Genomic DNA, 20462 nt, shown 5'->3' with positions numbered 1-20462 from the left:
TACACAGAACTGGCAAGAAGTGGCGACTGATTGAATATTTGGGGGTGAATGAGAGTATGGAGTGGAGGATGACCTTGAAGTCATGAATCTGCGTGAATGGAAAGATGGCGGTCCACTTGAAATAAACAGAGAAATTTGAAAGAGGATTGAATTGGGAGGGAGAGGAGGAGGAAGAAAGGGAATTCTACTTTGGAGAGGCCTTCAGCATGTAAAGTTTCAGATGTCCAGGAGGCAGTTGGTGATGTGAAACTAGAGCTCAGGGACGGGGTGAGGGCTGGATAAATAGATCTGGGAGTGATCTGCATGGGGATTTTCATTAAACTCATGGAAGCTTCTGAGGTCACCAAGTGAGAGTCCAGTTCGGAGTACACTTTGAAGGGCAAACCCCCCTTTGGATGATGAGGCGTTTCAGATGCCTTCATTTGTCGATGTCACTGTTCTGATTGCATTGAGCCCAGAAACATTGTAGTCTCCTAAGTAAGATCCATAATAATTCAAAAAAATTTGGCCAACCTATCCACACAGAAGAACAGGAAAATGAATAAGTGAATGAAGAACCAGCCTAGTGACCCTACCCAAAAGCAAGGAGGTTGTTAGTTTGATGTAATAGCTTTTTAGTGAACCCACCATGACTCCTAGATTTCACCGTAGTCTTTTCTAATTGCATGTACCGTCAAATGAATAGTTTATTCTAGAACTTTGCTTAGGAACAACGTCAAGTCCAATAGTGTAGAGTTTCTGGAATTGAACACTCTTGAAAACCAGAATCTCATTTTTCTCTTTCTAGTTTTTGGGATCCTCTTCTATTCTGTGTGAAGTCTCAGACATTACTGACAATTCTGAGATATAGCATCTGCAAGTTTCTAAAACATGCTTGCCAACCTTTGAGGTCTCTTTCGTCTTTGGGATTTGATGATTCTTTGTAGAAATCTAGAGCATTAAATTCACTTAAAGGAGCTAAGTGCTGTTTTGAGCTTCATTTCCCTCTTTAACATGCCTTTTCTGTCTTTCTCTTGAAATAGTTTTTGTTGTGTAGATGGAAGCAGAGGAGAAATTTCTGCCTTGCTTTCTCTCTTGCCTCGAGCAATGGGCCTAACCTTTTCTTGTTCTTATTGCTTGGAGCATATCTTCAAAAACAAAAACAAAAACCCCTTTCATTTCTTGTCCTTCACATTTTGTTCACAAAATCCTTCTCTTTCTGGCCTTTACATTTCCTGGTTCTCTTCTTCTTCTTCTTCTTTTTTTTTGGGGGGGGGCAATTGGGGTTAAGTGACTTGCCCAGGGTCACACAGCTAGTAAGTGTCAAGTGTTTGGTCTGAGGCCAGATTTGAACTCAGGTCCTCCTGACTTCAGGGCCGGTGCTCTATCCACTGTGCCACCTAGCTCCCTCCCACCCTAAGTTCTCTTCTTAAAAGCCTGTTACACTGTTGTCCTTGGTTATATGCTCATTTGTATAGATCCTTTTAAAATCTGAGCTCAGTGAAGTGTTCCTTATTTGACCACATTCCTCTCTTTGGCTGTTTTACTTGCTTTCTTCTTCATTGGGATCCATTGCGGTTGTGTTGCCAGGATTTCCTTTTCTAGGACTTCTTCCCATTCATGAGTTTAGATGTTCTAGACATGGTATAATATATGTCTGTTCTCTGAAGACCTTGAAACCTGCTTTCCCAGCAACCTTAAAACTTCTGCCTGCCCACCTTTGCCTTAGTTCAGAGATTCGTGAGCTTTTTGAAATCTGCTTTCCAAAAATCTAATGGAGGGGTTCTTCTCCATTTGTGTGTGTGTGTGTCCTGGACCTCTTTGATACTATTTTTTTTCTTTCTTTTTTCTTTTTTTTTTTTGGTGAGGCAATTCGGGTTAAGTGAGTTGTCCAGGGTCACACAGTTAGTAAGCGTCAAGTATCTGAGGCTGGATTTGAACTCAAGTCCTCCAACCTAGCTGCCCCTGGAATATTTTTAAATGCATAAAATACAGAAGATTACAAGCAAATGCAATTATCAAAATATTAAAGAAAAAAGAAAAAGAATAAATAAACAAGTTCATGAACCCCAGGTTAAGAATCCCAGAATTAGTCTAACGTGTAGTTGGGGAGTAACAAGTCTTGGTGAACAGAAAGAACCATTTAGAAAACGGAAGTTCAAATAATGCTAGCATTTTGAAACAAGGATAGTTGGACTGTTTGGCCGCCCACCCTGGCCCTGGAGTGCCCTGGGATTGTGCCCAGTGTCCCCTTCCTTGGTAGTTCTGGACTTCAAGATGGTGATCATTTTCTCTTGTGATGTCTGACCCTCCCATATTCTCAAAAAGTTCTTGGTTTGGGCTTAATTGAGAATACCATTTCCCTTTGAAGTTTCCAATAAAACTGGTAGGTAGTGTAATGGGTAGAATGGTAGGCTTGGAGGCAGTAATATCTGCCTCAGGTGCTAACTAGCTTTGTGATCTGATCACTTAACCTCTCTCAGCCTCAGTTTCCTCATCAGTAAAATGGAGTGGGGGTGTGGGAGAGGGGCGGGGGGAGAATGGAGATAATAATAACACCTACCTCTTGAGGTTGTTTGTAAGGATTGAATCAGATAGCATATGCAAAGTACCTTGCAAACCCTAGAGGGCTCTATAAAAGCTAACTATTATTATTAATTACCTCCTGAGAGAAGAAGTTATCAGCAAAGCAGGTCAAGAATTTATCATTTGCCCTGGTTTCCGGAAATGGAAATTTATAGCCAATATCTGTGCCATTGAAGTCCTCTCCCCCATCACCACTGTGCTAGTTTTTTCTGTTAAGAAGCAGCATGCCCCTCATGCATCTGGCTGGGATGTGAGGGAAGAATGGGCATCTATTCCCATAATTGCATCGTTTTTGTTTCTCCTTTTTTTTTTTTTTTTAGGCAATTGGGGTTAAGTGACTTGCCCAGGGTCACACAGCCAGTAAGTCTCAAGTGTTGGTCTGAGGCTGGATTTGAACTCAGGTCCTCCTGACTTCAGGGCCGGTGGTCTATCCACTGCGCCACCTAGCTGCCCTGTTTCTCCTTTTAATGTCACTAAAATTCTTCTATCCATGCTTTTGCCCATATAGTTGTGGATTTCTTAGAGGTGCATCCTTTTTTGAGTTGGGGACACCTCTTCTCCTCCCAGCCAGTCTGCCCCTTTCGATGGGGCATATACCCTCCCTTCCTCAGTAATTGTCCAGCCATGACATGCCCGTTCTGCTAAGCGGTGCTGTTTCTCTGGAGGCCAGACTGACCTTGGTTAACATTTGCTGTTTATTACCCAGGATGTCATGCAGTGGGATAGAGACCCCTGGAGCAAAATGTGTTATTTTCTCCTGAGAATTATCGCCTCCATTATCTCCCCTTCCCCTGCCCTGTTGCCCTTCTGGGAGATGGGCCCAAGGACTAGATGAACACCTGTTGTTGTACAGTGAATAGTTATGAATGATGGAGTCAGTGAGAAGCTGGAGATGACAGGGAGGGGACTGGATGGCCTTGGTGGACCCCTCGAGGTCTTTGTTTTTCCTTTGATTGCAGCTGCAATGGCCGCGTACTCCCACGGAAAAGCTGTTGGTCGAGATGTTTGACAGCAGCTCGTCCCAGTTTCTGGCTGTATTGGAAGCCCTTTCGGAACCGAGAAGGCGGGTGCTGCAGACGGGTCCCCCCACGTCAGAAGAACCTGAGATTCGGGAGGTCTTTGCTGAGCTCTTCATGGCAGGCAGCGAGCTCTTCTCAGGTGAAGACAGATTCCAAATGAGATCTGGCAACAGAAGGTTTGGAGCTTGTGACACGGTTGGTCGTGTGGCTCGAGGGGCCATGACCGAAGGTTGGGGCATTAGCATCATCTCATACATCCACGGTCTTGTGTTTGCATTGACACTGAGTCAAGTGCTTTTGATGGTCCCTTAAACAGATGTTATAAAATGCTACCATGCATTCTTATTGTATCATCTGTATAGATTTTTTCCAGAATTTTTAAGATACCACATGGCTGTTCCACTAAGAATGGCCAAAGCAGAAAACCGTTCATATGTTGTTCAGTCATTTTCAGTTGTGTCTGACTCTGTGGGACCCCTTTTGGGGTTTTCTTGGCAGAGGTGCTGAAGTGGTTTGCCATTTCCTTCTCCAGCTTGTTTTACAGATGAGGAAACTAAGGCAAACCAGGTTCAGTGACTTGCCCAGGGTCACACAGTTAGGAAGTGTCTGAGGCTGGATGTGAACTCAGGTCCTCCTGAATCTAGTACCAGAGCTCTATCTAGCTGCCCCAGAGGCATTCATGCCTCCTGTTAAATACATAGTCATCAAGGAAAATCACAGGAAGAACATAATGTTTGGCTTTCAGTCTAGTGCACATTCATACTACCCTCTCTCTTCTGGGAAACTTAGTTCTTTCATCCTCTGAATCATTTACCAAGCATTATTAACCTCAGTACAGTGTTGTGATAGATACTGGGGAGACAGAAGATGGAAATAGATACCTGCTGGCTCCCCATGGAGCTTGAAATCTGGGATGCTGGGGGAGGAAACCCAATGATGATATACAGTAAAATAAGGCGAGTTTATTAAAGGTGCAAAGGGATCAGAGAAAATCCCTTTGAAGGGAAGGGAGACAACATTTATAAAATGCCTACTGTGTGCCAAGTGCTTTCCAGGTATTAGCTGATTTGATCCTCACAAGAACCCTGAGAGGTAGATGCTGTTATCATCCCCATTTCACAGATGAGGAAACTGAAGCAGGCAGAGGTTAAGTGACTTGCCAGGGTGACAAGCTACAAAGTGTCTGAGACTTGATTTGAACTCAGGTCTTGTGTGATTGCTGGCCCAGCATTTTATCCACTGGGCCCCCTTGATGCCTTATGAGGGAGGTAACAGTTACGGTGGAATTTTAAGAGAGGGATAGGAATTCGACAGGCCATGGAGAGGAGGGAGGATGTTTTGGGTTCAGGGGAACAATGTGAGAAAGGTCACAGAACCAGGAGTTTGCTGGGCATTTTTGAGTGGCGGTCAGTGCCCAGGGGTTGGCCCTGGGCCAAGTGCTGAGGATGCAAAGAAAGGTAAAGAGACCAGTCCCTGCCCTCCCAAAGTAGGCATTCTAATGGAGGAAACAGCATTAAAATCACTAGGGACATGGAACAGTAGCTTAGCAGCAGTGGAAGGAGTGTGCTGGGGAGGGTGGGGACATGAGGGAAGAGTGGATGGTGAAGGTGGGAGGCTTTGAACACCAGGCAGAGAAATTTGAACTTGGCCCAGTGAACAATGGGGAGCTCCTGAAGGTTACTGAGCAGGGGAAGGAGGTGACCAGATCTTTCCATAAAAAAGACGGTTCTTTCAGTGACATGAAGGAGGGGTAGGTGGGAGGGGCAGGAGGGAGAGGAGAGATGGATGGCAGAAGTGTGTCCTGACAGTCCAGGGGCTTAATGAGAGCATGTGTTGGGGTATGGTTGTGGGAACAGAGAGGGCAGGATGGAAGGTGACAGATAAGCTCACAGGGACGAGGCAGAAGACAAGAGCTGAGACTCAGCAGGTTAGTGAGGTGGGGGAGTCCCAGCAGGGTGAGTCTGTGTGAGGGTTCAGGGAGCCAGGACTCCCTCCCAGTGGGTGGGATAACTTCACATCCCTCAAATAACACAGAGTAAAAGAGACAAATAAAAAACCCATAGAAATCATTTTGGGAAAGACAAAGTAATTTAAAAGCATATTACTTTTGCTTGTGCAAAACGTTCTGGTTATGGAACCATGGCATTCTAGAGTTGGAATAATAATAGTGATAATAACGATAATAAAAGCTAGCACTTACATAGTGCTTTAAGGTTGGCAAACAAACAAACAAACAAACCACTTTACAAGGATTATCTTATTTTATCCTCACTACCACCTTGGGAGGGAAGGGCTATTATTATCCCCATTTTACAAATGAGGAAACTGAGGAAGACAGAGGTTAAGTGACTTCCCCAGGGAACAAATGTCTGATGTTGGATTTGAACTCAAGTCTTCCGGACCCCAGGTCTGCTTGGCCAGCTGCTCCATCTGACATCTGACACAACTCCCTGATAGATAGCAGAATCTCCCTTTATTTCATCCCAGCAAGTTGTCAAATTCTGCTCGAACACCTTACGTGACAGGGATTCACTGATATCACCACCTTATAGTAACCCTTTTCAGTTTGCTTCCTAAAGCAATTTATAATCATACTTTCCATATGAGGTTCATTATTATAGTTAACTGTAAAGCTATTTGGGACTGTGTTGAACATCCCAAATTTCTTTGTTTTCTCTTTAGCTAGGCAATGGGGTTAAGTGACTTGGCCAGGGTCACACAGCTAGTAAGTGTTATGTGTCTGAGGCCGGATTTGAACTCAGGTCCTTCTGAATCCAGGGCTGGTGCTCTGTCCACTGCACCACCTAGCTGCCCCCGAACACCCCAAATTTCAGAGACCATTTAGACTGGATTTCAGAATTTCTTTCTTTTTTTCTGTTTCAAGATCCAGACAGTGGCCAGACAGCCAGTGGGAAGTATGACTTTTTCAAAACAGTCTCTTCAGTTTCTTCTCAAATGAAACTCGCCGTCGAAGGGAACGACAGTGTTTCGATAGCTGCGGCGGTGAAGTTGATAAAATTATTTTTCACCTTTGAGGAATGGAATTTATTTCATTGTACTGCCGCTCAGTTTATCAACTTCCTTCAGGTACTGTACCCTGCGTTCTTGCCTTGTTTCGTATCAGCGTGGTCACGGTAACGAGCTGCTCACCAGTTTGTGGGGTCTGTCCTGTTTCTTAGAGTCGAAAGGACCCGGCCTCAAGGAAAGCGGAGATGGATTTAAGGCTTCTGGCTGCGATGGAGCCCTTGATCAACGTAAAGAGAAATAAAGGCTTGGCTTACACTGGAGAAGGAGCAAACAGTATCACGGATGGAGGTCGAAGTATAGGGAAGAAAATTGTGTTTCAGGGTGAGTTAGGGAAGACTTTTCTCACCTGCTAGTGGAACCAATGTGTGGAAGGGTGGTTCTGTCCATCGTAAACATTTATCAAGCACCTACTATGTGTCAGACCCAAGGTGGTGCAGACAAAGATAAAATAGCCCCTGCCCTCAATAAGGTTCCGTTCTGCTGGGAGGACTCAGCAGGTGCACGCTGAGGCATATGCAGAAGGAAGAGGTCCTTGTCGTGGGGATTGGGGTTGAACTGCCCTGTCTGCTTCCGGGAGAAAAAACCCAAGGGCTCTCTTGTCAGTCGGTAAGCATTTATGAATCACCTCCTCTGGGCCAGGCCCTGTGCCAAATGCTGGGGTTACAAAAAGAGGTAGAAAGCAGCCCCTGCCCTCAAATTGCTTACAGTCTATGGAGGAGACAGCATGCAACAACTGTGTATAGACAAGCTATAGACAGGGTGAACTAGGGCTAGTCTCAGAGGGAAGGACTAGGAAGAGCTGCTGGCAGAAGGTGGATTTTAGCTGGAACTTGATGAAGAGGAAGAGGATTCTAGGCATGAGGGTGAGCTAGGGAGATGTCCCCGGTGACTCATCACTTTGGGGCGGTCCAGCAAACCTTCCGTGCTCCCTTGTTTGTAGTGTTTTGTGAGCCTTGAGGTGCTGTACAAATGCTGGTCCTCCTCCTCCTCCTCCTTTTCTTCCTCTCCCTTTTTATCCTCTTTCTTCTCCTCTTTCTCCTTCTCTTCATCCTCCTTCTCTTCCTCTTTCTTCTCTTCGTCTTTATTCTTCTCTTCTTTCTCCTCTTCCTCCTCTTCTTCTCTTCACTCTTCCTCATCCTCTTCCTCCTTCCCCTTGTCCTCTTTCTCTGCTTCTTCTTCTTCCTCTTCCCCTTTTCTTCCCCTCCTTCTTCCAGCTCTAGGATTCCACACTCCGAGTGTTTGGGATGACACAAAATAACATGCCTTTATATTAATCACGTTGGATCCAAGTGACAATTCCTTACCTACTCTGTCAGAAATTGGACTCCAAGAAACATGGTAGAGCAGGGTCACTCATCGCTGCCTTCTTATTCCTTTCTGCTAGCACCCTCGCTGAGGTTCTAGGATGATCTTCAGCTTTATCTTTGTCCAGAACTGAATCACACAGGTGATTCTGGACCTCGGTCTAAACTTTGAATCCAGGCCTATGTCATCGAAGGTCAGATCTGTCCCAGGTTCCAGAGCGTCGGCTCAGACTGGAGTTGAACTGTTTGTCCATGATTATTGGTACTTGTGGCTACTTGGCGATTCACTGATGAACCTTCGGCCAAGAAATGCCAATAGTTATCGAAAAACGGCGAGATCATAGGATGTTAGAACTGGAAAGGACCTTAGAGGTCATCAAATCCCAACCCCCTCACCTAACGATGATGAAGGAATCCAAGCGATGCAACAAGAGCTATTTGCTGTTTGTATCAGAGGGAGTAAGCAGAAAACTCTGATTCTCTTCTTCCTTCTCTAGAAGGTAAAGCAGTGCCCTGCCCTCTGCTGTCACGGGGTCTGCCAGCCTCTGTGGCCCCTGGCTGACCTGAGCTCCTCTGAAGTTTATCTAGGGACTGCCTGGGTGTACTCCTGGAAGGTGATGGTGAGGAGGGAGCCCTTCTGAGGGAGCCCTGGCTTTGGGGTCAGATGGAGGATCGTGGTTCAAATCCGCTTCTGAGGCTTCTTACCTGTTTGGCTTTAGGCAGGTCGCTTAACACCATAGCACTGGCCTCAGTTTCCTCATCTGGAAAGTGAGGGAGTTGAACCAGATGGATTCACACATGGTAGACCATGACAGTATTGCCCTCTGTATAGTCCTGTAGGATGCCTGTAAGTATTCTCCACTCTATATGGCAGGTGTGTTCCTGAAAAGTTGTATGTAAAATTAATTTGTGAAAATTCAGTCACATTTTAAATACCATAGGGAAATGTAGGGAAACAAGGCATACTTTGTAAAAATGGAGTGTTTTTGAAATGCAAACATTACCCCTCCCCATTTTAGCTACAGATTTGAATTTTCTTAAAAATCCAATTTAATTGGAGCCCACTGGCAGAATGACAAATCCTTTCTAGGGACAAGTTTGTCACAGATATGGTTTGCTGCATTTTAGAGCTAAAGTGAAGGTTCCCAAGTTTGGCTTTCCTTGAACGTTTTCTATTCATCATTTTGTAATTAGATGCTAAGTTTATGTTAACTTTGTTTTTCTGTTTCATGAATCAAGACCCTCACGTGTTTTCTGGAAGCTATTCTGATGACATTTTCCACTTGGGGTCAATGTTATTTTCCTTCATTTGTTCAGCTGATGAGGTGAAGTGAATACTTTTGACATTTTTTTCATAATGTTCTGTGATTAAAAAGATGGAGGCAATCACACAGTCTTCCTTTCTTTTAAAATTCTAAATAATTCATTGTCTACATTATCAGAAAATTGAAAATAATAAGTATCAGAATCCTGATTTATCATAATTTTCAATGTATTTCATTATTGAGGGCAACCGTATGTCCAAGTTCTGCCTATGAAATGATCAACATTAGTACTAATAATTTCTTCTTGGCACATGCCCACTCTAGCTCTTTTTCTAAATGTCAGAGAAACTGTGCCAATCCTTTTACGAGTGTATGTTTAATTAGTTTTGCTTCCAAAATCCATGGCTGCTGAGCTGAGTGTCTTTTTTTTATTTTGGGGGATTTACTTCTTTTTTGTTTCATAGGGTGAAATTATTTAGAAATGATTCTGATGTATGAGTATAGATTTTTCTGAATATTGTCTTCTTAAGTTCATATCCCATTTAAATTACTTTAATAGGAATATTTGAATGTTCACAATATGAAAATTTTACTGCATCCAATATTGGTTAAATCAGTAGACCATAATTGGAGGTTTGGAAAAAATTTCCATTTTAATGAGATTTTTTTTATTATGACAGTATTTGTTGCAAAAGGATTTAACTTATGATAGCTTTTTGAAATCAGGTGTTTCTTTCTTTTCATGAAGAATTGTGGTAATTATTATAATACAGAGAGTAAAGATGAGAAACAAGGCTTACAGGGATATGAGGTTTTCAAATAATTTTTCTTGCCTCCGATATTATTCTCCCTTGATCATTTTATAAACCAACTCATAATATCTTGTAAACCATCAGCAGTTCACATATGCTGGTATTTGCTTTCTTCTTTTGGATTAAAAGAGTAGGTAACTTAAGGACTGACCTGTTACTGAGTCAAGTAACTTTTATTAAGTACCTAACGATAATGTAATTATTAAGTACCTAATGATAATGTAATGGTCTTTGCTAGTCATCCAAGAAACAATGTGGCACAGCATATGGCCTTGGGAGTTATGAAGATCTGGGTTTGAATCCTGCCTGAAAAATGTATTAGCTGCATGATCCTGGAAAAGCCACTTAAGTTCCTTGAGCCTCAATAATCCTATCTGTAAAATGGAAAGCGCCTGCCTCCCAGGGTCGCTGTGAGGTTCGAATGAGATAATGGATACAAAGCATTCTATAAACGGGAGCTATTAATGTCATCCGGCCCCAGTGAAACAAAGATGTGGAATGAGGATGGTTTTCTGTATCCTCTTGAAATAATCAGCTGGGTTTTTTAAAAAATTTTATCTCCCACTATTATCCTGCCTATTTCTCCCACTACTCCATTTCTTTTTTTCCATCCTTCTAGATTCTCAGAAAGAAATAAAAAAAGGAAAATTCTATTGAGCCTTCAGATTTGACTTATTCTATGTTTTTTATTAAAAACTGTTTTGGGATTGATCTATTTATTCCTTTAATCTGACATCCCTTTTCAGAAAGTTCAGCCTGATAGTGAGATCGTTGTTGACCTGATAATGTTCCTGTGGCAGAAATGCAAAATGGGAATCCAGCAGGTCTACTCGGCAAAAATGGAATATTTCAAGTTTGTCCAGAAAGTCAAAAATAACAAAGTATTGCTTTTTCTTTCTATTATGCTATTTTGTGGTGGTTATAGTTTATTATGCTTCATTTAGCTTAAAATTCACACCTCAAAACTAAAAGGAATATATTTGGTCTATAATTCAATCATCATCATCATCATCATCATCATGAAATATTTACTGTGTGCCAGGCAGTATGCTGAGCACTAGGGATGCAAAAAAAGACAAAAATGATCCCAGTCTAAAAAATGATCCCAGTCTGAAAAACAATTCATTTCAATGTCAGGTCATTTTTTAAGTGTCTTTGATGTGTAGAGATACCATCTGAGGCACACAAAGACAAGAATGAACCGTTCCTGCTCTCAGGGAGCTTACATTCTATTGGGAAGGGAGTGGGGAAAGATGGCATACAAAATTTGTACAAGCAAGAACAAGGAACATTCAGGAAGGAGTGACCCCTGCCAGTGAGGGCAAGGGATCAGCACAGGTTTCATGGAGGAGGGGACAGCTGAGTTGAACCTTGAAGGCAAGGGTTTTGAAAGGTCTGGATGAAGAGGGAGAGCCTTCTTGGAATGGCATGTCTTAGAGCTGGAAGGGACCACCTCAGAAACCATCTAGTCTAACCCCCCCTCCCATTTTACTGATGAGGAAACTGAGGTCTGGAAAGATTGAGTGATTTACTGAAAGTCACACAGGTGGTAAGGGACAGATAGAAGATGTCAACTCCAAATCTTGTGCCCTTTCCAGTGCGCCACTTTGTCTTTCTACAATGGAAGCAGGAGAAAGAATATTGAGTTGAGGGATCAGCCAGTCATCCATTTTGGCTGACACTTCAAACTTAGATTATGTGTGTCTCTTAAGACAACGAGTCCTTAAACTTAATGCCAAGTGATCTTTGGTTTGCAAGTCTCTCGTGCCCCTTATTTTTTTATTTTTTTTGTTGGAGAGACAACAGAGTTTTCAAAGCACGAATAAAAGCATATTTCTTAGATCCTATCAACTGAGAGAGATTCACAGAGGAATTGGATAATAGAGAACCCAGGGAACCAAATACCAAGTTTCCATCTTGTTTCCCAGGAATACATGTCTATTATTGTCAAGAGAGAATTCAGGCAAGGGGAAAGAATTGAAACCATTCCCCTGAACTTATCACTCAGAGGATTAGAAGAAACTGCGATAGCTAACTTTCTTATAATCCTGAAGCCAATCAAGGTTGGGAGCATGAGGTTGCCTGGAGGCCAAGTTGTCATTAGCTTATCTACAGTGATGGGGGGGGAGTCTCTGCCAACCTTTGTCCCATCTTGGGTCAGCCCTCCTGCCCTTTGTCAGCTACAGAATAAGCCAGTCCATTGCCCATCCCCTCCACCTTGTCCTAAGAAACCATGGAGTTGTTTAGACTATGTGTTTGTTTCTCGCTCCGTGACTCTGGGCAAGTCCCTTAACTCTCAGCTCTTACTCTAGGCAACTCTGTAAGAGTAGAAATTGCTGAGGATGGGCCACCGTGCATTGGTGGAGGGAGTTTCCTTTCCTGGGAGTTCCCTATACCAATGAAATTGCAGGACTAGTCCTTGTCTCACTGGTTGCTTTAACTTGATTGTTTTCTTTTTTTAATTATTTTGTTCACTGTTTTCTTTCCTTAGTGGATTCATCTGCTTTGGCAGATAAATGAGATGATTTATTCTTATCAAACGGAAGACATCAACCCTGTGGTCGTGGCCGAAGTCTCGTTACGACTAAGTGAAATATTGGAGACTTTGGGAAACCCAGAAAAAAAATTTAAAAAATGTTCAGGTAAAGTATCAAAGGAGATAATCTGAGGATCATTTGGACAAATGAGCATGGGGATGAGACCAAGGCACTTACTGTTGCTAGATGGTGCCATGTCTTTGGGATACTTAAGAGTGGTATGGTCTTGGGGGAGTTTTGCTTCAGCTTTAGCTTCTTAATAAAATGGCGGGGGTGTGTGGTGTAATAATGGGCTTGTTGTGAGGATCAAACAGGACAACATCTGTAAAGTATTCTGCATAAACAGTAGCTCTTATTATCCCAGTAGAAGCTGGATGTGAAAATTGCACAACTAAGTTATAAGGCGAGAGCAGATATTACATTACTCATTTTGGAATTTGTGATAATATGGACCTTTGAAAGGGCTGAAGTTTTTCTTTGCTTAGGAAATCTTTTTGATTCTTTTTAAGTGATAGTGGAAATAATCATCAACAATATATTGCAAAGGAATTATTTAAAATCCTTTAGAAAATAAACTTCATAAGAGCCCTCACGTGTGTTAGACTCACATGCTCCATTACCCCTTGAGACACAAACGTGTAATTTGTGAGCATTCCCATGCATAGAAACTAACCTACCCCTCTCTTCACCTTCCCTAAAGCTTTTCTACTCCCCCTTTTCTTTCTCTACCCCACCCTCACCAAGAGAAACCAAGCTGTCCTGGTCTAGTGGCACCAACCGGAGGCTGATATGGAGAATGCATGCTTTTTTCCTATTTTATTTTTTATTCATTTATTTATATATCCCCATTTATTTATTTATATTTCCCTATTTAATTCAACTAATGTTTATTAAGCACCTACTGTGATCAATGGCCTGGTGCTAGTTACCGTCTACAAAAAAGGAAACTGTTGCTGACTTCTAGGAGCTTGTGTTTTTTAGCGTCCTTTCATCTCTTATTCTCCTTTAGGGTTATGCACATGATATAGTTTTCTGTGATCAGCACCTTCTCTGTGGAAGGTCCCACACTAGATGCATTGTCTTTGACCCAAAGACGAAAAGCGAGTGGGCCTTTGCCTACCAAGGATCATCGTGTACACATATAATTAAATACCAAATATCTACTAAGTAAATACAAGGAGGAATGGGTGGACAGGGAGGGTGTCCAGAAAGCCTTAATGCAGGAAGTAGCTCCTGAAGGAAGGGAGCAGGAGTGGAGGTGAGGGGGGCAGGGGCTCTGTAGATCAGGGGAACGTTTGCCTGGACCTTGGAGTGTGTCAAAAGAACTAAAGTGTCACACACACAGGAAACTTGGCTGTTAGGCTGTGAAGGGCTTTACATGCCAAACAAGTATCTGTATCAGGGGGGCTGTGGAGCTTTGTGAGCAGATTGTGTTACCTTTTTCATGGCTCACATTTCAGTTAATTTGACCATAGGGAATTTCTTTATTTTTAAAATTTAATCTTCCTTTATTTCTTTTATAATTTTTTTTCTGTGTTGCTATAAATTCCTAATTTCTGCCCATCAATAAAACTCTTCTAACTGCAAAGTTAAACGAAACAGTTCAACACCTTGACCATATCTGACACCTGATGCTTCATTCTGGACCTAGAGTTCAACACGTCTCTTGTGAGAGGTGGGAGCCATCCTTTACCATCTGAACCTTTAACTGATCACTGGGTTGATCTGAATCCTGAAGTCCTTCAGTATCCTTTTCCTTTACTCTATTGTAGTACAGTAGTATTTCCTTATACTCTTTGAGTTATTGCATAAATCGTTCTCCCACTTCTGCTTACTTTGTTCCACATCATTTCATACAAATCTTCCTGAATTTTTCTGAATTCTTTAGATTTATAATTTTTCATGATGTGATAATATTTCATTGCATCCATATTCCCCAGTTTGTCTATCCATTGTCCAGTTATTGGGTACCCACACTTTTTCCATTTCTTTGCTACTCTGAAAAGTGGTTTTTTTGTGTATTTATATATATATTTTTTGTATTTTTGTATATTTTTTATATAAGTATTTTTGTATATTTAGGGCCTTTCTCTCTTGCTCTCTTTGGCTTCTTTAGAATATACACCTGGCAGTAGTATCATTGGATCAAAAGGTATATACGGTTTAGTGAATTTTCTAGTATAATTCCAAAACAGCTAGACCAGTTCATAGGGCCATCAACAGTCAGTTAGTATGCCTGTCTTCATACAGCCCCTCCATCAACTAACATTTTTACCTTTTGTAATCACTGCCAATCTAATGGATATAAGGTGAAATCCCAGTTATTTTGATCTGCGCTTCTCTTATTAATGATTCTTGGAGCCTTGTTTCCTAAGATTATTGACAGCTTACATTTCTTCTTTTGAAAGCTTTTTGTCTGTATTCTTTGATGGCTTATTTTTTAGGGGAATGGCTCCTGTTTTTATCTGTTTGTATCAACCACTTTCTTAAAAATACACATCTAAATACTTGTTCACCATTTTCTCCCCTGTCTCTCTCACCCAGTTGCTATAGGAATATTACTCTCTTCCCGCCTCTGGTTCCTTCTCTTTCTCTTTCTCTCATTCTCTCTCCCTTTCCTGCTCCATCTTTTTATTCTTTTGTGAACCAAATGAGTCCCCTTTTCCCCCAAACATGAGAAATAAAAGGGTAATTGTGAAGTATTTTTAAAAACTAGAATGGAATTCCTAAATTTTAATGAAATTAAATATAAAGTAACAATTCTATCAACCCTTAAGACTTGAAAAAATCCAGAAATCCCCTTCAGAATTTTTATAGGTACTCATCTTTTACCTTGGGCTCCTCTAATTCAACTTACTTTACTTCAAGTGCTAGCATTCAGAGATTTAACTTTCCTATTCATTTCCTATTAATTTTTTTTGCTGTTTTGTCTGATTGCTAATTTTGCAACAGAATACTTTATTTTTATTATTTTTTGTGGTAAGTATACTGTATTTTGACAACATGAATTTAAGTATTGGGTTTTTTTTAATGGTTTATATTTCAAAGGACCAAAATGCAAATGTGCCTTGCATGCAGCAAGTCCTGAATAATAATAATAATTCACATTTATATCATGCTTTAAAATTTATAAAAATACTTATAACAACCCTGAGAAGCAATTTGAGTAAATATGATTGTTTATAGATGAGGAAACTGAGGCTAAGAGGTCAAGTGATTTGCTTATGATCATATGACAAGTAAATGGCACAGCTGACACTGGAAATCAGGTCTTATGATTCCAAAAATGTGTTTATGGTAATGAATTAAAATAGTTGGCATTTAACATTTATAAAGTGGTATCTTGCTGTATTGACAGAAGTGTATTTTTCCTTACTTAGGTGTATAAATTCTGCCATATTTGCTAAATCCAGTTCAAGTCAACAAACATTTGTTTAGGACCTATTATGTACATGGTAATATACTAGACTCAAGGTGAATTAAAAAGACAGATAAGACATGGGTAGGCAGCTACAGTCTAGAAAGGGAGAGAATGGATACTTATATATCAGCTGTTGTTGTTTGTCCTTCATGCTTGAAGAGGACCAAAACAACGTCATGATGTCGGGGTACTCAGATCAGTACTTTGTACACAGAGTGCACTCAATAAATATTTAGCTGTTAAATTGGGTTGATAATCATTTGTTAGAAACAAAGGACCATTTTGAAGTCTTACATTTTGAAGGATCTGTGAGTTCATTGATGTTAATAATTCTACTGGCATAGAATACCCATGTATTTTAACCTTATCCTATGTGGGTCTTGGCTAGGGCTTCCCACAGAGGATCTACCCACCATGTTGGAGGCCTTGTAACATTTCATGGCTATCAGTGTGACACTTAGTCTTTATTCTAATCACACATTTTCTTGATATATTTCATTACATTTGACTTGCCCAATAGTCACCATTGGTAATATTCTGCAACCCAATTATATCCATTATTCATTTTCCATTGTTTTTTGGACCATCTTTAAAAATTTGATTTTTTGGGGCAAAATTATGGACATTTATGATTCTCAGTCACATAGCATTATCAGAATATTCATCCTTAAATATGTAGATTTTACATTATATATAGTCTTTGCAAATATGCACACACACTATATATAATATATGCACGTATCTATATAGACATATATACATATGTATGTGTATGTGTGTAGATATATGTATATGAGAGAGAGAGAGAGAATGAGAGAGAGAGAGAGAGAGAGAGAGAGAGAGAGAGAGAGAGTGTTTTTGGAGTGTGAAAGAGCAGCTTTGATCATTGACAATGATGCATAATTTCTAAATGAAATTTGCTGTCTCTTATTCTGTTCTGGACCAGCTCATTGTTCATTTGAAATGGACTAACTCAATGTGTTGCCTGTTTGACTGTTTGTCATAATCTAGGCAATATGCATTCTTATTAAGTAGTCAACATTTATTGGCCAATTGCAATGGAAAAAGTAATAGCTTAAATAACCATGCTCCAAAATAATTATTAGAAGACTATAATTGGCTTGGAAAAATCAATGAGTTCATTATGCATGCCTTCTGGTTTTTCTCTCTGCCTTTTGGCTCATTGCTTCCACTAAGAAGCCGTGATGAAGCAAACAGGTGAGAGGTTGCTCTTTCTTGCAGCTCTAGTAAAAGTCTTTGTTTTTATGTATTTTGTTTTCCATGACATTCCTATTCCTCAATTAATATGGTTAATTAAGAGTTGGCTGTAGAGACAAACTGAATCAATTCAGATTAATTTTAAAGTAGTTCAGAAATGAGAAACTCCATGCCATATTAACTCCCTCAACATATCATAAGTGTTGCATACTGTTTCCTCTGTTTGTTTATGGGTGACTAGACAAAGTATGAGACAGAGACTGAGAAAATTTTGAAAAAAAAAAAAAACAAGAAAACAACCAGAATCAGCTGCATTTAAAATAGTATAACTTTGTATAAGAAAAGGATTAATGGTCAGTCTCCCTGAAGTAATGTTTAATACCTTAAACTTGATTTCCCTTTCTTCCTTATTGGCTTTGGAGAAAGAGTTTTATTTGTGGAAACAGAAGTTTTTAATTTGACCAATTGTGGACCATAAATTTCAAAAAGTTTAACATCCAAAAGCTGTTTTTGTCTCAAAACACTGGGCCAACACTATACATTTTTTTTAAAGAAAGTTAAGTGGAAACACCTCATCTTGTAAAGCTGAGACATTAATTTAAGCTACTGTTTCTTTATTTCATTCTTTCCATTTGTGGGATGTTTTCATCAATTTGGGTTTTAATATCATGTACGGTTGATAGAAAATAATTTTTCTCTGGGTCCAGCATATCACTCAGCCTCTTCAAATACTGGAGGAAAATTAAAAAATATCATTTGATAGTTTGCTCAGATTGATATTTCTGTTCCTCTGGTCTTTCTAGAAAGAGACAATCATCTGTCTGGTGTTTGTCAGTTAACCACTCAAGATGTTGTTGAGGACATTCCTTTGCTTTAAAACACCCCCTTTTCAGGTCACTAGAACAGGGCATCTTAACCTCTTTTGTGTCCTGGACTCTTTTGACAGAGTCTGGTAAAACCTATGAGCCCCTTCTCAGAATCATGCTTTCTAAGGCATAAGATAAAATGCAGAGGATTACAAAGAAAGCCAGAAGTTAGGGAAAATAAAGATGTAATTTTTTCCCATCCAAGTTCATGGACATCCTGAAATCTGGGCCCCAGATAAAGAGCCCGTGATGAATGTAATGTTGATCATTATTATATCAGTATTATATTATATAATGATATTATAACCTAATATCATATGCTATATAACAATATTTGTTTTATTTTGTGGTATTATATGGCTGTGACCACAAACTAATTTTTGATCTAATAGACAGTAAAAGTCTGATGGCTGTCTGCAGTATTCCACATAAATGAAAATGTTTGTATGGTCTTGTTGTATTTTTCAAAATATCACTCAGGGCAAAATTGATAGGTAAAGGGTCAATACCATATGGAGGAAATTTTTTAAAAAAGCACATTTTGGGGCAGCTAGGTGGCACAGTGGATAGAGCACCGGCCCTGAAGTCAGGAGGACCTGAGTTCAAATCTGGCCTCAGATCAAACACTTGACACTTAACTAGCTGTGTGACCCTGGGCAAGTCACTTAACCCCAATTGCCTAAAAAGAAAAAAAAGCACATTTTATTGATATCTGTTGTTTTTACATCACTTACATTTTCCATTATATATCTATATATGACACTGGAGAGTCATCTCTTGTAGCACAGAGTAAAAAAGAGGAAAATATCAATTTAGCAAAACTAACCAACTCTTTGAAGAAATGTGTCTTCTGCAGTGTTCCGTTGCCATTGTATCCAATCTCTGTAAAAAAAGGGGGTGGGGTAGGGTGCCATTTCATATCTCTTTTTTGAGGTGAAGCTTGGTCATTTTCACTTTGTAGTTCTGTTTCAGTTGATTTATTATTAATTTTCCCATTTACATTGTTTTGGTTATTGTGAACATCATTTTATTAGTTCTACTCCCTTCACTTTGCATCAGTTCATATAAATCTTCTCATGCTTCTCTGTGGTCATCATAGCCATTGTTTCTTACACGACAGTAACATTCCATTACATTCATATGCTATGATGTATTTCACTATCCCCTACTCCCCTAGGCATCTGCTTCATTTCCAGTTCTTTGTTACCACAAAAAGCACTGCTATAAATATTTTGGCATAAATGGAGCTTTTATTTTTGATCATTGACTTGGGGTACTAGCAGTGCCATTTCTGGGTCAAAAGGTATGGACACTTTGGTCATTTTCTTCACATAATTATAAAATGATTTCTGGAATGGTTGGATCCATTCGTAGCTAGAGTGGAGAAATTTCAAAAGTATTTCTGCAAAATTGATACTTTATTGGAATTAGTAATAGTCTTTATCTGTAGCAATTACTAGCTGCCCAAAGAACATTTCCCAAACAATTTCTTTTTTTAAAAATTAATTTATTTGGAATTATCAACAATCACTTCCATAAGCTTTTGAGTTTTAAATTTTTCTCCCCCTCCCTCTCTACCTCCCTTCCCAAGATGGCATGCAATCTGATATAGGCTATACATATACATTCCTATTAAACATATTTTCACATTAGTCATGTTGTAAGTAAGAATTAGAACCAATAGCAGGAACCACCAGAAAGAAGAAACAAAACACAACAGAAGAAAAAATAGCAAATAGTATGCTGTGATCTGCATTCAAACTCCATAGTTCTTTCTTTGGATGTGGATAGCATTTTCCATCACGAGGTCTTTGGGAGATGTCTTAGATCCTTGTATTGCTGGGAAGGGTTAAGTTTATCAATGTTAGTCATCGCACAATGTGGCTATTACTGTGTACGACGTTCTCTTGGCTCTGCTCACTTCACTCAGCATCAGTCCATACAAGTCTTTTCAGGTTTTTCTGAAGTCAGCCTGTTCATCATTTCTTATAGCACAATAGTATTCCATTACATTCATATACCACAACTTGTTCAACCATTCCCCAACTGATGGGCATCCTCTCAATTTCTAATTCTTTGCCACCACAAAAAGAGCTGCTGTAAATATTTTTGTACATGTGGGTCCTTTTCCCATTTGTATGATCTCTCTGGGATGTAGCCCTAGAAATGCTATTTGCTGGGTCAAAGGGTATGCACATTTTTATAGCCCTTAGGCCATAGTTCCAAATTGCTCTCCAAAATGGTTGGATCATTTCACAACTCCACCACCAATGCATTAGTATTCCAATTTTCCCACATCTTCTCCAACATTTATCATTTTCCTGTTTTGTCATGTTGACCAATCTGATAGGTGTGATGTGGTACCTCAGAGTTGTTTTTGATGTGCATTTCTCTAATAAATAGTGATTTAGAGCATTTTTTCATATGA

The 20462-nt window shown here is 40.0% G+C and overlaps 1 protein-coding gene across 1 annotated transcript in view; it reads left to right on the top strand.

The window, feature by feature from the left end:
* CFAP54 (cilia and flagella associated protein 54) overlaps positions 1-20462 on the top strand; it is a 289571-nt gene that overhangs the window by 32992 nt on the left and 236117 nt on the right. Inside the window, exons 9-15 of the mRNA XM_027855802.1 lie at positions 3525-3723; positions 6475-6671; positions 6764-6932; positions 9155-9240; positions 10739-10873; positions 12484-12621; positions 13539-13629. Coding sequence (XP_027711603.1) covers positions 3525-3723; positions 6475-6671; positions 6764-6932; positions 9155-9240; positions 10739-10873; positions 12484-12621; positions 13539-13629 — 1015 coding nt within the window. The remainder of the gene's footprint in view (positions 1-3524; positions 3724-6474; positions 6672-6763; positions 6933-9154; positions 9241-10738; positions 10874-12483; positions 12622-13538; positions 13630-20462) is intronic.

Source organism: Vombatus ursinus, unplaced genomic scaffold (assembly GCF_900497805.2).
Source record: "Vombatus ursinus unplaced genomic scaffold, bare-nosed wombat genome assembly UNPS02011334.1, whole genome shotgun sequence".
NCBI classification, from domain to species: Eukaryota; Metazoa; Chordata; class Mammalia; order Diprotodontia; family Vombatidae; genus Vombatus; species Vombatus ursinus.
Note: the sequence above shows the minus strand (reverse complement) of the source record. Positions and strands in the feature narration are given on the sequence as shown.